A 17,015-nucleotide genomic window follows, 5' to 3' on the forward strand; every position below is an offset into this window, starting at 1 on the left:
ATTTGGGTTACCCAGATAAGCAAGACAAGATACCTCGTTTTGAAGGGCCCCCTAGTCCAATAGAAAATTCAAGCCAGAAATAACGACAACCAGAGGCAGGGAGAGGGGCAGGGGTCGGGGATGCCTTTAGGAATAATTGCCGCAGCTGCATCTTAAGTGGTGGGGGAGAGCAGAGGCACCCTGAAAAGTCTGTCATCAGTCCCTGTTCTGTGGTTGGCCAGAGCTACTCCGATTCTTAGCCTTTCCCAAGTCTGGCTCATCAGTGTTTCGTTTCTTCCATGAACTACCCTGCAGCATTCCAATCAATTGCCCTTTTGCTCCAACAAGCCAGAGTTGGTCTTCTGTTGTTTACACTCAAGGGAACTAGAGTGACACATTGCTAGTGGGAAATGGGACGGTGTTAGCCAGCTTGCCTCTGCAAAGACTAGGGCACCTTGAGTGAAAAGTACATAGTCAGATCGTTGGTGGGGCTGTAGTGAGTCTCCAGCTTGTGCTTTTAAGAAGCTGTCTGCTTGGGCCGACCCCGTGGCTCACTCAGGAGAGTGCGGCGCTGGGAGAGCCGAGGCTGCGGGTTCAGATCCTATATGGGGATGGCTGGTGCGCTCAGTGGCTGAGTGCGGTGCGGTGACACCAAGTCAAGGGTTGCGATCCCCTTACCGGTCACGAAAAAAATAAAATAAAATAAAAAAAGAAGCTGTCTACTTCCACAGGCAATATGCCTTGGTATGAAACATACTCTTTATTGCAAAACCAAGATTATAAAACATAGATAGCATGTTAACCAAAATGCATTCAGATTTTGGTGTCCAGTCCCTCTTGCTAACAGCCTCAGGCTCTTTAACCCACATGCAGAGAGAAGAGACAGTGTCACCATCCCCGCAGGAGAGTCAAGAGGGGTCTGAATATGAATTTGAAGGTAGGGAAGGGTGCGGCAAGACTAAGGCCAATTTTTTTCTGCCAAATAGTATTTTTTTTCTACTACATGATTTCTTTAAAGCAAAGCAAACACAAAAAACAACAAGGAAGGTCTCTAAAATAACTACCTAGGAGAAATGGCTTCAAGACATGACCTATAGAGTCCTTTCCTCCTTCCTTTCTGATCCCTTCCTCAGAAGTCTACTGTAATCCAAGAATCAGCAAACTTATTCTGTAAAGGGCTAGATAAGAAATATTTCAGCTCTGTGACCACAATACAGTCTCTGCACAACTATATATTTTAACTCTGCCATTGCCATGTAAAAGCAGCCATAGACAATACAGAAATGAGTGGACATGGATGTGTTCCTGTAAAACTTTATTTACAAACACAGGCTGTGGGCTGAATTTGGCCTTTGGGGCCATGGTTTGCCAATCCCCTTGTGGGGTCTGTTCCAGACCAAGACTAAGTCATAACCTACATCACCTGTCATGGCGTGAGGGATGCTGGTGACTAGGACCTTCTGATTCTGCATTCGGACTCCCGTCTCCGGGTTCTGCATGTCCTTCACGAGTGCTTCAATCTGCAAGACAGAACAGGAAAAGCTGGCTGACCGGAAGCATTTCAGAAGTCAGGTGAGGGTCTTTTCACAGTACTGAGATGGATTCAAAGACACAAAGGTAGGCGCAGGGGCTTACAACCTGATGCGGGAACCAGATGAGCGTGGGGTAACTGTAACGCAACCAGAGCTCAATGTAAGCTTCATAGACAGAGACACCCTCACTGTGTGTGGGGGCTGAGAGACTCCTTGTGACTTGGAGATTCTGAGGAGGCTTTTAAGAGAAAATGGGACTTAACGAAAAAAGGGTTTTGCAGGACAGAAAGAGAGAGAACACCATGAGCTAAGTCATGGGAGGATGACAGTGCCATGTGTGTGACGGGGACCTCTACCCCCCGTCTACCTGCAGCACAGCAGCCAGATGAGTCTTTCAATTATTTTAGAATCTATCACTCCTCTGCTTGGCCATTTCACTGCAAGGACTGTTTCACTCAGCATAAATGACAAAGTTCTTCTACTGTTCCACATGATTGGGACTTTCTTCCTCTCTGACTCTTCTCCTGCCACTCCCCACTGGCTCCCTCTGATCCAGCCACATTGGCCACTGGCTATTCCCCTAACATGTCAAGCAAACTCCCAGCCTGCCCCAGGACCTTTGCTCAGGCTGCTTGCTCTGCCTGGACTGGTCTTCCCAAGAGATCTGTGCATCTCACTCCCTCACCTCCTCCCTCTTCTGATATATTCAGGGGGCCCACCCCGACCATCCTACCTAAAGCTGCGACCCTGAACTCCACCCTGGCATTCCTGATCCCTACTCGCTTTTCCTGTAGCACTCACCTTCTCACATACAAATCATTTACCTATTTATCATGTTGTTTTTTGTGTATCTCCCCTTGCGCCTAGCAAATCAGCTCTTTAAGGGTGGCTCTTGTCTATTTTGTTCGCTGCTGTATTCCAAGTGCCTGGAACAGTGCCTGGCACTCAATAAACCATCAATGCATGCATTAATAAATAAATGAAGGCAGCATCAGGAAAGACGAGGAGGAGGCATGGTCTTCGGAGCCCTAGAGGAGCGAGAATTAACTGTACTTGCAAGTGATTGGGTAGTTCAGGGAGAAGACAGAGAGTAATGCCAAGGTTTATAACTTACATGACCAGAGTTGCCAGTTACCAAAATAAGAAACGCAAAAGAAGGAGCACCTTCTACAGGCAAAGTCTTCTGCTTTGGAATGTTGATTGTAGAGGGCTGCTGAGGTGCCCACAATGTCTGGCAGGTGATTGGAAATGGCTGCCCCAAGTTCAGAAGAGGTAAGTGTCGGAGATATGAATTCGAGAGTCATGCACGTCAATGAAAGAGTTGAAGCCGAAGAGAATCAATGATGTGTCCAAGGAAGATGGGTTGTCTTCAGAGCTGCTTTTAAGGGTTTTTATTAAAAAATAAATTTTCCACTTGAAAAATTTAAATGGAAATAAAATCAATGAAAGGATATTTTAAAACAAACTGGATGTTTGACCCTATTTAGAAAATATAACCTGGGCGTTTCTCCTGTCATTCGGTGTATGCCCTTGATGTTGACAAAGCCTCACGTGCAGATGTTTCAAACTTCACGTTCCCCCAGGATGCCCTCACTAACGGGGAAACTGCCCATCCCCAGGCACAGACGTGCTTGCCAATGGTCAGTCAGTCACTCAACAACTAGGTACAGTCAGGGTCAACTCTGGGAAGCCAAAGAGAAGATGAGGTCCCTGAGCCCAAGGAGCTCACTGTGTATTGCGAGGACACAACATGACAATGAGGGAAGCACCGTGATGAGGTGAGCCCAGGGTATCATGTGGACACATGTGCCCTGCGCTGGGCAGGAGGGCAGGACCCTGAAGTGAGTCTTACAAAGGTGAGTGGGAATTGGGCAGCAGCAAGGGGAAAGGAGGTGCATTCCCAGCAGAAGAGCCGTGAGCAGAAGCGCAGAACGTGAACCGGCAAGTGGGAGCAAGGACCTGTCCTGCCGTCCCCCAGCCCTAAACCCTCCCCTGAGGCCCGGGCTGCTGTGTACAGCTGGACATAGCCTCATGGAGGGGTGGGCCACAAACCCAACCTGTCTACATTCCAGCCATTACCTGAAGTTGAACCGTTCAGTGATCCACCTGCTTCTCCTTAATTTCACTACCTTGTTTACAGCATCAATATCTTCTGCCATTTAATAAATCAACAGCCCCAACACTGTCTGGCCCATTACAACTTACAGAGTCCTTTCACAGTCTGAAGGTGCTCGAGGTCCAAAGAAAAAGAACCCAATGTTCTCACAACTGCAGTGGGGTTTCCTTCTTCTACTGAGCAGCTCACTTCATCTCTCCAAATCTCCCTTCTCTACCATAATAAGGGAACCATGATAGTATGTGCCCTACTAATTGATACAGTTTGCAGTCTCTTAGAATCTAATTAAGTAATTGTGGGAAAATGTTTTATAAGGAGAGATATGTTATATATGTATAAAGATATATGCTTAATAAGGATAAAAATATGTTAGTTGTAATTATTAGAATCATTAATATTAATAGCATTCATACAGTTAATGCATGTTTGAAAAATTGCATGCAGGACTGTGTTTAGATAGCCTGGAACAGAAACCCAGCTCTACTTACCAAACAAATATAGGTATTTGTTGAGCATGTATTAAGTGCCCAGCACTGTGGAGGATACAACAAGGTAAAAGACATACTCCCAGTCCTTTGAGAGTTGGGGATATTAAAATAAAAAGTTGGGGCTTGCTGGTTAGCTCAGTAGGTTAGACATGGTGCTGGTAACAACAAGGTCCAGGATTCAATTCCTGTACTGGCCAGCCATGGATGTACGGAAGGAAGGAAGGAAGGAAGGAAAGAAAGGAATAAAAAAGAAAATAAAAAGTTAACTAACATGAAAGCTAGGGATCTGGATGCAGAGAAAGCTCAGTTCAAATCTTTGTTCCAGTGGAGAAGTTAGGGGCCTAAGGTGAACGGCTAAATTTCACTAAGACTCGTTTCTCTGCAACACAGAGATCACAACAGAACATCACCATAGAGATGTCGTGAAGATGAATGAGATTAAGCACGTAAAGCACTTAGTTCCACACTATGCAGACAGTAAGTATTTATGAGATAGCAATTGCAGACTGAATTATACACCAAAAAATAAGGAGGGTACCAACTTGAACAAGAGCCAGAAGAGGAGGATGACCGAGATGGTCCGACAAAGGGCGTGTAGAGGACACGCAGGACTTCCCTGGATGGTGAGGACCAGGCTGTGCTCTAAGTGAGGGATGGTGTGAGAAGGCGCTGGCTTCTCCACACAGGACAGTGAAGAGATGGAACTGGAACCCTTGCACACTGCTGGAGAGAATGCATAAGGGTGCGTCCACTGTGGGAAACTATGTGGAGTTCCTCAAACAATTAAAAATAGAACTCCCATGGGATCCAGCAATCCCACTTCTGCCTATACATCCAAAAGAATTGAAATCAGGATCTGCAAGAGATACCTGCACCCCCATGTTCATTGCAGCACCATTCATTTCAGCCAGGATGTGGAAATAACCTCCGTGTTCATCATCAGAGACAAAGAAAATATGGTACGAGCATATACACAACACAGAGAGTCATTTGGCCTTTAAAAAGAAGGAAATTCTTAAAAAATAAAAATAAAAATAAAAAATAAATAAATAAAAATAAAAAGAAGGAAATTCTGCCATATGCAGCAACATGGATGAACCTGGAGGACATTGTGCTAAGTGAAATAAGCCAGTCACAGAAAGACAAATACCGCATGATTTCACTTACGTGAGGTATCTAAAATAGGCGAATTCATAGAATCAAAGAGTGGAATGGTGGTTGCCAAGGTCTGGGGGAAGGGAAAACAGGGAGTTGCTAATCAAAGGGCATAAAGTTTCAATCACACAAGATGAATAAGTTCTGGACATCTGTACAACATTGTACCTGAAGTTAACAATACTGTACTATACATTTAAAATTTTGTTAAAAGGGTAGATCTCATGTTAAATGTTCTTACCACAGTAAGATAAAATTTTTTTAAAAAGGAAGGCTGATCCAGCTGCATTGGAGGTCAAGGGTCATTCAGGGGAGCCCTGAATTGGGAAAATTCCACCTGCCACCTCCCACTCCGCCAGCCTCCTCCTGCAGCTGGACAGCCTCCTCCCGCAGCTGGAAGGCAGGACAATGTCCTCATTAAAAGCTGAGGGGTGAGATTTCCTATTTCAATCTTTGTTGCTAAACCAGCATTTCCAGCTGACCAGTCTTGAGAAATGGGCCAAGATCAGGTGTGCGGTCTGCAGAGGCCGCTCCCAGGCACAGCCAGTATGCAGCCGGTGTGCAAGACCAGCGAGTCCCCGTGAGAGACTGACTGCGAGCGTCATCTGCAAGGACACTTGCTCAGCCCACAGAATTGTTTTGGCACAGAAACTACTCATTCAGAGCTGCAGTCCTTGGCCTCCTGCAGTGTCAGGGCCTGGCAGCGTCTCGGGTCACTGGGTCAGCATGGGACCAGCTTCAGAGAAGGGAGCAGAGACAGCCCCAGAAGGATGCTGGAAGGGGCTGAGAGATGGGCCCCTGCTCCTGGAGATGGTCAGGGGCGGAGGAGCCACGGGCTGTGGGAGTTGACTCTTCCCAGAGTTCGCAGAGCCTCGGATTTATCTGGTACTCCAAGAAGTGCCTGATTTTTTAAGGCGAGGCCCTAAGACTTCCCTTCCTCATATTAGTTGCCAGATGAAAGGCCACATTTATTCAAAAGTGTTTATAAGCTGAAAGAACAGCACTTTATGGAAACAGGGGGCCCATATACTGAAGAAGAAATACAATCCCACTTTAAAAGTTAGAGACCTGAGTTTCTCCGATAGAAAGTTGGCAGATTTGATCCCTTGTCTTTGCATTAAAAAAAAAAAAAAAAATCTAGCTATGAAGAGTTTGAAAATAACCTTCAGAGGAGGAATAATGAGAGTTATTTTAAAAACACAATGAGGGGAGTCAGATTTCTTTCCAGCAGGTGTGTCACCTTTCACAGAAAGGAAGGGCTGGTAGGAGGTGGGAATGTCACATGGGCCTCAGGAACATCTAGAGGGAGTTCAGCACAGTGGGATTTCGATCCATTTTCCTCAGATCTTTCCCCGTAAAAGTCCCTCTGAGGGGTCTCCCCCAACACCCAACAAGAAAATGACAGGATTCTAGCCTGTGGCACTGTCTCTGAGAGACTCTCTCATGAGTTGAATTGTGTCCTCCCAAATTCCTATGTTGAAGTCCTAATCCCCATACCTCAGAAGCTGACTTTTTGGGGGACAGAAGGTCTTTAAAGAGGTAAGTAAGGTAAAATGAGGTTATATGGATGGACCGTCATCCAGTATGACTGGTGTCCTTACGAGAAGAGATTAAGAGACAGGCAGGTAGAGAGAGAAGCCACACCTTCCAGCCCCCCGAACTGTGAGAAAATAAACGTCTGCTGTGTAAGCCCCGGCGCTGTGGTACTTTGTTATGGCAGCCAGGCAAGCTAACACAGACTCCGTGTTCTGTCTGCAATCAGAGGATTCTCTTTCCCTTCACAGAGGCGAGAGAACCTGAATTGTTTCCCAAGTTCTCCCGAGAGCGAGAAACACTTGCCTTTGTGCTCCAAACTGCTGCGACCCTCACACCCTGCTCCTTGTGTCCTGTGGGTGGCCCTCTGGAGACGAGGGTGAGCCTCGGCCATCCCCACCCTGCGCATCAACACCCCTGGCTCCTCCCAAGGCAGAGAAGCAGCCCCATCTCATTCCCAGGTGACACATAAGTGCCACATCACCAGGCCACGGCTGGAGCCTGCCTGACCCCGCTTTGGGGGGAGAGGGGGAGGGGTGGTAACCCCACCTTCCCTCTCCCAGGTGCCCACGTGCCCAGGCACGACTGCAGGTGTGCCAGGGAGCCCCGACCTCCCGGAGGGATGGGAGCGATGGCTCTGAAGCCTCCGACATCCCACCCACCACGTCCCTGCTGCTGCTCGCATTGAGGAGCTGTCACTCACTGGGGGATGACTCCAGGGCTGGAATTTTCCTTCAAGCTGGAGAAGGCTCCCAGGGGGACAATAATAATCAGTCCTTTTCTAAAAGATGCGGAGCGTGACCCAGAACCATGGGCTTGTTTTTCTTGCAGGGGAGGATGTGCTCCCGCTAACAAGCCTGGCCACAAGCAGAGTCCCCCCAACCTCCTCGCGTCTCACCCCCACGTCTTGCAGACCCTCGCGGGTGCCATGCCCCGACCAGCGCTCAGTAGTCTTTCCCCAAACCGGCTCCTCCCACCCAGGAAGCATTCCGGATGACCCCAGCCAAAGAGTGGCCGACTTCTGCGCATTCTGCTTTTATTTTCCACACATCTCTGGCATGCCCACTAAATCCTGTCTCAGTGCAATGTCTTCTAAATGCCCTCCTGGACCATCAGGTCCTGCCTTACAGTTGGCATCTGTGTCCAACCCCCAGTGTGTCCCTCTAACCCAGGACTTCTCGTGGTGGCCCCTCTGACATTTTGAGCTGGATCATTCTTTGTGATGGAGGCTGTCCTATGCATTGGAGGATGTTTAGCAGCGTCTCTGGTCTCTACCCACTAGACGCCAACAGCATCCCCAGCTATAACAACCCAAAATGCCTCCAGACATTGCCAAACATATCCAGGGACTTTCCTCTCAGCTGCGCATTCAAACCACCTGGAAAGCTTTTTTAAAAAGACCCCACCCCAGGACAAATAAATCAGAAACTCTAAAGACAGTGACTTGGTATCAATATTTTTTCAAGTGTAGCCGGTGTTGAGAAGCCCTCACACCCTCTCATCAGAATCATTTTCCCAGCATGGAAACCAACTCATCTTTTTCATCCCTGACTTTAAAACGTTAAACAGCTTCTCATTAAACACAGAAAACATCAAGCTCCTTAGCACAGCACGTGAAGCCCTGCAGTTCTGGGCCCTTCTAACCGATCAGCCTTCCTGCCCATCAAGTCCATACCCACCTCCTGCCCACTCTGGGTCAGCTATCTCAACCCCTGAGGGGTCTCCCAAACCACCATGCTATTTCACAGGTCTGTGTCTTGTATTTGCCCAAGATGTCACTCATCTTTCCACCTGCCTGGCAAAAAACTACTAATTTTTCATAACTCGACTCCGGTGCAAGCCCCCTTGTGAGACCCGAAGCCCCTCATCCCGGGTAGAACTGACCACTTCCTGCTTGGTGTTACATGTATCCTCTGGCAATGTCCACCACAACCTATGTAACACTTTCTCCTTCCTTATACATCTCTCTTTCTCTACTACACTCTAAGCTCCTTAGTGTCCCCGGCACCTGGCACAGTGTCTAGCATGTAAGTGTTCCATTATATAGGTGTCTTGAATGAAAGAATAATAAAAGAAAGAAAAACCACACTTTGCCTGGGTCCCTTCCATGTCTCAGTTTCTGCATTCCCTTCCCAAGCAAAAGAGATACCAGAGCCACTCAGGACTGCAAAGCCATCTAACAAAAGGCTTCTCCATGTGGCATCAAGAAAGTCAACCCGTAGTGGATCCCAAGGGTAGTGGTAACTGGGACTGGCTGGGATGGTGACCTGGGAATCCCAGAGTGGGGATGGGCCAGCACCAGCACAAGAGCCTGTGGGGGACGGAACCACAGGAGGCCACCCCCTGTGCCCCATCCATCTTCTGTGTGCCATCATCTAACTCCCTCAGGCAAAGCCATGGACAGATGGGCCCTCCACCTCTTTCTGCCACATCTTAGATAAGCCCAGACATTGGAGGCAGGTGGCAGCATCACTGATGGGCATGTCTACCCAAGGGCTACACCGAGCCCTAGATGGAGGCATGGATGTGATGGCCACCCCAGCAGAAGGAAGGGCCCTTCTGACCAGCTCCACTCCCCTGGGCCCATGAGAAGCTGCCATTTCCTAGGTGGCTGGAGCTTTGGGGGGCACAAGGAGACCCTAAACAAACTCTCTCAGCTCAGGGAAAAGAAGACATCCCATACATTCCTCTTGCTCACATCAGGGGTCTTCTTAATTTGTAAACTTGCCATGTCACTTGCCTGTTCCAGATTCCACAAAGGCTTCATACAGGATAAAATCAAACCACCTTTGAAAGGTTCCAAAGGCCTGTTACAATCCCCTCTATCCCTGCCCACCAGTCAGGGAAACCTTTCCAGCCTTCTGCTCCCCTTACACTTCAAACCCCATCCATTACCCAACACCACGTCCCCAAACCCACCAGACTTCCCAGGCCTCTGTGCCTCGGCCCATGCCATTAGCTCTGCTTGGAACGTCTTTCTCCATCTCTCTACCTGGACCTCCCTATTTATCCTCTGGTTCTTGACTGTGTGTCCCCAGCCACTTTCAGCCAGGCTTTCCCATGGCCTGCACACTCTGCCCTATGTCACAGGAAAGTTCACAGCATTGTATCACATTCAGTGACAGATGATGGCCACACCAGTATTTTTTCCCAGTTCTACCACTTGGTGGCTGTGTGACTGGCAAGTTCTTAACCTCTCTGAGCCTCAGTTTCTTTCTCTGTAAAATGGTGATCATAACCTCTGTCTTATAGGATAGAATAGGTAATGCACATAAGTCCCTGCCAGGGACACAGCACATGTCACAGTATGTACTGAGTTAGTGGTGAATGACAGCTACACCCATGTTCATACCCTTTGGTCCAGGCCCTTCTACAGAAGGCTGGACATCTGGTCCAGTCTTGAAGGATCCCCTGGCATGGGCTTTGCAGACCTGCTCTACAGACCTGGAGTCTATCTCCTGCTCTAAGTAGCTCTATGACACGACCAAAGACCTCAGAAAATACAGATAGGATCTTTGCTGACACAAAGCAATGGGAAGGAGCAATCCTGGGGGTGGGGGCAGAATCTGAAGGGCCCAGAGAAGGAAGTCACCCTGCTCAGGGGGCTCAGGAGAAGTGGCCTTCCCAGAGGAGAGGCTGTTGAGCTGGGCATGCGAGGAGCAGGAGTGGGTGACTGGCCAGTGAGGGGGAGAGAGGACTTTCCCAATAGAGAGACCCAAGGCATGAAAGGGCATGGGGTTCCCAGACAGGTGAGGAAGTCATTGAGGCAAGAGCCCTGAGCGCTTGAGGCTGCTCTGCTCTCTTTCCTGGAGGGAAGTTGTGAAAGGTGGGTGGCAGGTAAAGCAAGGGAGATGGGTCAGGGCAGGATGCTGAGTGGCCAGGCTGAGAAGGTTGGGCTTTATCCTGTGAGCATGGGAAGCCAATGGAAGGTTTCAAACAGAGGAGGTCACTGTTGGTTCGGAAAAGAAAACCAGTGTGTATTTGAAGGATGTCATGGAGAAAGGGAGGATGGGGTGAAAGACGGTTGGCTGGGGTGGAGGAGGTGGAGGCTGGACTGGTGGGGGAGGCTGGGGTGGAAGGGGGGAGGCTGGAGACCAAGACACAAGTCAGAAGGCCAAGAGAAAGAGAGGAGAATCTCCTAGATAAAAGTCATGATGGAAAAGAATATCCAAGATTCAATAAACAAACTGAATATCTCCAGACCATTGCTCTCTAAGCCTCCAAGCCAGAGCTGTCCAGCCTGGGGGAAGAAGGCAGTGCTGGGATAAATCCTGGAAGACGCTTGACGGCCTTCCGATATTGGACTTAGGTGGTTCCTTCTGCTTTCAGTGACTGGTGTCTGCATTATATGCTGTTAGGGTTCTTTCTAAGTGAGGCAACATTCCGCCTCCCTTTTATGGATGAGCCTCACACCTCTGCGACCTGGAATATGAGCCCAAGCTTCCTGAAGTAGGTGAACCGAGTGTGACCAATTGTCCCAATGTGCCCAGGACTGTCCGGGTTTCAGCATTGAAAGTCCTGGGCAAATCACGAGGATCGGTCATTGACTACACCAATTTGCTGAGCTCAGGGAAGGGCTCAGTTTGTCACAGAGCATTCAGCTAATTCTACTCAACAAGATAAGCCTAAGACGATGGACAGGGCACTGTGGAAAGTGGCTGTGGGTGGGAGGAAGGGCAGAAAAGTGAGCTGAGACCTAATCCTCTGTAGATCTCTTCTGACTCAGGTTATCTCAAAAGACCAGAACAACATGAACCACTTTGTCCCCAAGCACATCGAGGCAAAGTGCACTCAACCCCCACATGTCCATTTCGGATGGACACCCCGTGCCTGGGCACTCGATCTGAGAAAGCACTTGCAGCCTAAGGGGAAAGGGTCCGACTTCTGCTGCCTGCACAGACAGAGGGAGACACACAGACTCAAATGAGGGATCTCAGGGCATTGTAAATGAGGGGGCGGGGCCCTTTATCCTACAAATCACACCATCTTCATGGTCTATGTGTATACATACACACGCTGACTTTAAAATACTGCATTTTTGGATCAAAACAATGGCACAAACGTTCGTGTAACAGTGGGTGTCTGTAACACCAGCGGGCAGTCCCGCATCTGACACAGCCTGGGCTGAACTGCTTCCAGCACACGCCTCTCGGGTAACAGGTTGTTTCCACCCTGCAGCAGACACCGCTGGCTTCTGATTAGCCTCTAGAAACAGGTTACATGAAAACCTAAGTGTCACAGTCTTTAAAAGCGACACATACAGAAAAGAAGTCATTTAATCAAATCAAGCAGCACTGACCCCCCTAAAGGGCTGCTCTCTGCTCCTGCCCAACATCTCCCGGACACTTCCCAGAGTTGGTCCCCTGCCCACCTCCCGGGGCACAGGTGATGACCAGGGTTACCTTTTGCAGAAATGCCATCCTCGGCCTGTACTGCTGGCCTTGGTGTCGGATTGTCATCCTGGACCCCGGGTGAATTCACAGCCAGAGCACCAATGGCAGAGAAAAGGGAAAGCCCCAAGTTGCCAAGCCGGCCTGGCTAGCCCAAGCCCTGGCGTCGACGGAGGCGGCCGGCGGGCCTGGGAGGGCGCGGGGAGGCTGCTGCTGCGGCCCCTCGACTGTCACTCGGCGCCCGCCGACTGGGACAGCAGCTGGAACCCGCGCCAGCCAATCAGCGCGCGGCGCCGCGGGCTCATTAGCATGCGCTGCGCGGGCGCCCCCCCGGCCACCAGGGGGCGATGTCCGACTCCGCCGGGTCCCCGCGGAGCCTCAGGTGAGACCCGCAGGTCCTCAGGTGAGACCCGCAGGTCCTCAGGTGAGACCCGCAGGTCAGGGGCCCGCGAGTGGGAGGGTCCGCCTCAGAGAGCGAGCCTTTTAGCCTGGGGCGGAGTCATGTACAGAAGTGAGACACACGGTCCCCACGAGTAAAGTGCTGGGGGGGAAAGACGAGCTTTCCCATCCCAGCTCTGCCACTAGCCAACTGGGCAACTTTGGGCAAGTTCCTTAAAATCTCTAAGAATCAGTTTCCTGAACTGTAAAGTAAAAATCTTGAAATGGGATCACAATGTCTAACAGAAGCGGTGCTGTATCGTTTAATGGGGAAATAAATGTGAAACACAGTGATGGGTCATCAATAATTTTTAAATTTTTTTAATCAGAGGTGGTGATTTATTGTCCAAATAGCAGAAGAAGTGGTAAGATGTTGGTTAAATGAAAAGAAGGGAGATGAAGAAGCAGGAGAGGGAGGTGTAGTCCCCGCTGAGCCACGTGTCTGGCCTTGTGCAAATCATACTTTACTCCTCTGCCTCTTAGTGTTTTGGTTTATTTGTTTGTTTTTGATGGACTTTATTTATTAGAGCAGTTTTAGGTTCACGGCAAATTGGGTGGAAGGTAGAGACGTCCCATACGTCTTCTCTCCCTACACATTCATAAGCCTCCCCTGTTATCAACATCGCCCTCCAGAGTGGTACATTTGTTACAGCTGATAAACCCACACATTGACACATCATTATCTTAGCGTTTTCTTCTCAGAAAAATGAAAGGATGAAGACCCTAAGAATCATCGAGAACCTTTCTGCTTTGTCATATAAAGCACTTTCTCCTGTCTGTGCCAGTTGGATGGCTGTGACTGTAGCAGATAAAATGTTTCAGTTGGAGGAAGACAAAAAGGGGTTTGCCTGAGGAAGGCGCAGTCAACCCATGCCTCTTTAAAGCAATGGTTCTTATCCATTTGGGGCTGGGGGTATCGTATTTACCTGTAAGAACCTCACAAAAGCTATGAATACTCTCTCAGGAAACATGCTCACATACACACATTCGTACAGTATTGACTCAAGTTTGCAAACAATTTCAAAGAGTTTGTAGTTAGTCTCTTCTGGAGCCTTTTCAGGAACCCTGATTCACAGCCTCCAGTGTAGAAGACCCTGGACCTTGTAGGAGATGGACTGCCTCTGGTGCCCTCCTCTCCTGAGTTACAGGTTTATCTGTGCAGAAAACCAGATATCCAGCGCCTTGGGGCCCCGCCCAGGAGCCTGGGGCATCGAGCCGGGGACCAGACCCCCCCCCAACCAGGCACACCACCAGCGCTAAGGAGCATGCTAAAAAATCACCTTCATGTGGGTGGCCCACCACAGCCACCACAGTAACCACAGCTGTGGCGAAAGTGGCTAGACGCCACAACCACCACGCAGATGGTCCACCAGCCACTGAAGTGCATTGACACAAGGACAGTCACCAGCAGAGACCAAAGAAAAGAACAGGATGTCTCTCTCCACAAAGCCCATTCCAGAGTGACAGAAGAAGCATCTGGTCTAAGATAATATTGGGGGAACTGATCACACCTGTCAGCATTGGACAGGTCATCTAGCTAACGAATCAATAGAGTAGCCATTACTCCTTCAGAGGGAGAGAAGAAATCAAGGGTTATCAGTGGTGGGAGGGGGGAGGGAAAAGGGGATAGGGAGAGATTGGACAGGAGGCATAAAGAATAAGTATGATTTGTAACAATATATATGCTAGTAATATTGATTTGATCAACATTTGTCAGCATTGAACCCCAAAAATATGTATAATCAATTATGATTCAATAAAAAAAATAAAGGCAGGAAAAAAAAGACCAGAGATCCTGCCAAACAAACAAGACCACTGAGAAGTGTATTCCTGGTGTGAGCTGCGATCCAAGGAAAGTGCTGGAATAACCTGACTTTTTTTCATGGAGGGTATTTTGGGCCTTGTGTTATAATATGCCCAAGCAGAGGGACTATGAAGTTCCTTCCAGCTTCTTCCTTAATTCTATAAACCCTAAGCAGAGAGATGTTAAGTAGCTCTCCTGAGATAAAGAATGAGAAAACAAATTATTCGGTAGCAAAGAAGGGGAAAAACACAAGGGACTTTGCTCAGTAATAGGACAGAAGGGGCCTCTATTCTAGAAGGCCTGCTGCTGTCCTGCCCACTCCTTCTATCGGGCCCTGAATTGCACCCTTTTGTTGATTATGATGACAAGGACACTGACGACAATACTGATGATGATGGTGATGACGAAAATGATGGAATGTCCACTTACCCAATTGAGTCAGAGGCTGATCTCATTTTGGTACTATGGGCCTCTGCCATATTGCAAGATACCATCTGCTATTTTGGGTCTATCTTTATACTGAGGTATAGTTTACATATAATGACGTGTTCCAATTATAAAAGTACAGTTGGATGAGTTTGACAAACTTACCTACCTGTGTAACACCACTCCCATGAAGATATAAAACATTTCTATCACTCCAGCAAGTGCCCAAAGTCCCTTTCCATCCAATCCCTGACCCAAACCCTCCAAACCCCACTACCACCTTGACCTCATGTCTAACAAACTCCTTTTTGACACCCTCAAGTCATGCTGATCCTTGTCTTGGCAACTTTTCTTATGCTGTTCTCTGTGAGATTCTTTATTGCTTGTTTGCACCTGGTTAACTCCCTGTCTTCCTTTAATAGTTCTCCTCCAGGAAATCTCCCTGATCTCTCCCACTAATGCTGGATAAGGTGCCCTTCCTCAAAGTCCAGTATTGTGTTGACCAGATCTCCAGCATACATAACTTCTGTTTTATAACATTTTTGTGCAAGCATTCTTCTCTCCCTTTCAATCATGAGCTCCTTGAGACAGGGACTGGGTCATATTCCACTTTGAATTCCAGACTCTAGCACAGTGCCTGGCACAAAATATGTCATTTAAATCAATAGATGAATTAAATCAATTTTTTTCCAGGACATGAGGACGAAACTTTTAACACCACATTACACATTGGAGTGACGCTGTCCTGAGCATTATACACTGTGATCTACGTAGTCCTGGACTTTGTCCGCTGTAGGATAAAACCTTATCCAGGTACAATAATGTGGTCATCCATGCACAAGCAGCAATGCCCTTTTAAATCCAGGTCTAAGATCATCTCAATAAAATGTCCCAACACCCCTGCTCAATTCAATACTTTAGTTCAGTCCACTGTGCCAAGTGCTGAGGATATAAAGCTTAAAAAGATACTCTCCTGGGGCCGGCCCGTGGCTCACTCGGGAGAGTGCGGTGCTGATAACACCAAGGCCAAGGGTTCGGATCCCATATAGGGATGGCCGGTTGCTCACTGGGTGAGCGTGGTGCTGACAACACCAAGTCAAGGGTTAAGATCCCCTTACCAGTCATCTTTAAAAAAAAAAAAAAAAAAGATACTCTCCTGCCCTTGTGCCCCTCTCACCGTCTGGGAGGGGAGATGGAACCTTCAACAGTTCGTTTCAACATGATGGATGTTTCAGGCTGCTTTCACGAAGGGCTGCTTGGAGGTGCAGCAGAGTTAAAGGAGCCCCTAAGGGATGTTGAAGCTCCCAGAGAAGAGCAACCACGGGACCCCATTGCCATTACCTAAGCCCCAAGGGATGGAAAGCCGGAGCCCTGGTGGAGGAGCCGTCATCTTGGAGGGACACAGCCATGGCCAGAGAGGAAGCCAGTGGAATAAACACCCCGACTCTCTCCTTCCACCCTCAGTTTCCTGTCGATGCCTCCTATGGTTCAGTGACCCAAACCCAGAGGGCAATGGAGCTGGACAATGCAGTCCTTTAGGGTCAGCCTCCTGAGCACAGGGGAGACAAATTGTGCAGCAGCAGGACGATGGGTTAAATGTCCATGAGAGCATGGACACCCAGAGAAGTCTCAGAGTTCATCCTGTGTCCCCCAGCACTTTGGACAGCGTGGTGACAGTACCTCCCACACCTGCATGAAAGGACGTCTCCCTGACTTGGAGAGAAATGCTGTCGAATTCATCTGACTCCCTAGGCCACTGCCTGCGCTCTACCCCTGTTTGCATTTCATATAATTATATCTTATTCGAATTTATTACAAGTGTGTATTACATTTGTAATTCTAAAAAATCATATAGAAGGAAAAAAAACCCTAAGATGCATAAATGTTTCTTCCTAGTGTTTTTTTTTGGGGGGGGGGGTGCATCTAGCCAGTATGGGGATCTGAAGCCCCAACCTTGGTGTTATAACACCATGGTCCAACCAACTGAGCTAACCAACCAGCCCCTAGCTCCTATATAGAGGCAATAGCTCAAGAAAACATCCTGTGGTAGGGAGGCCAGAGGGCTTTATTTTCCATGTGATGATCACACCAGACTGCAGGACAGAGCTTCTGTACACCTCCCTGGTCAGCTGCAGTTCACCAGCAAAGGCAGTG

At 48.5% G+C, this 17,015-nt stretch overlaps 1 protein-coding gene across 1 annotated transcript in view; it reads right to left on the minus strand.

The window, feature by feature from the left end:
* The window catches only part of RGS9 (regulator of G protein signaling 9), a 67,621-nt gene extending 55,359 nt beyond the window's left edge, over positions 1-12,262 (minus strand). Inside the window, exons 1-2 of the mRNA XM_063081075.1 lie at positions 12,206-12,262; positions 1,403-1,499 (exon numbers count right to left, since the gene is read on the minus strand). Of these exons, the coding sequence (XP_062937145.1) occupies positions 1,403-1,499; positions 12,206-12,262 (154 nt within the window). The remainder of the gene's footprint in view (positions 1-1,402; positions 1,500-12,205) is intronic.
* Between the last annotated feature and the right edge of the window lie 4,753 nt (positions 12,263-17,015).

The sequence above is a fragment of the Cynocephalus volans genome, chromosome 16 (assembly GCF_027409185.1).
Source record: "Cynocephalus volans isolate mCynVol1 chromosome 16, mCynVol1.pri, whole genome shotgun sequence".
Taxonomy (NCBI): domain Eukaryota; kingdom Metazoa; phylum Chordata; class Mammalia; order Dermoptera; family Cynocephalidae; genus Cynocephalus; species Cynocephalus volans.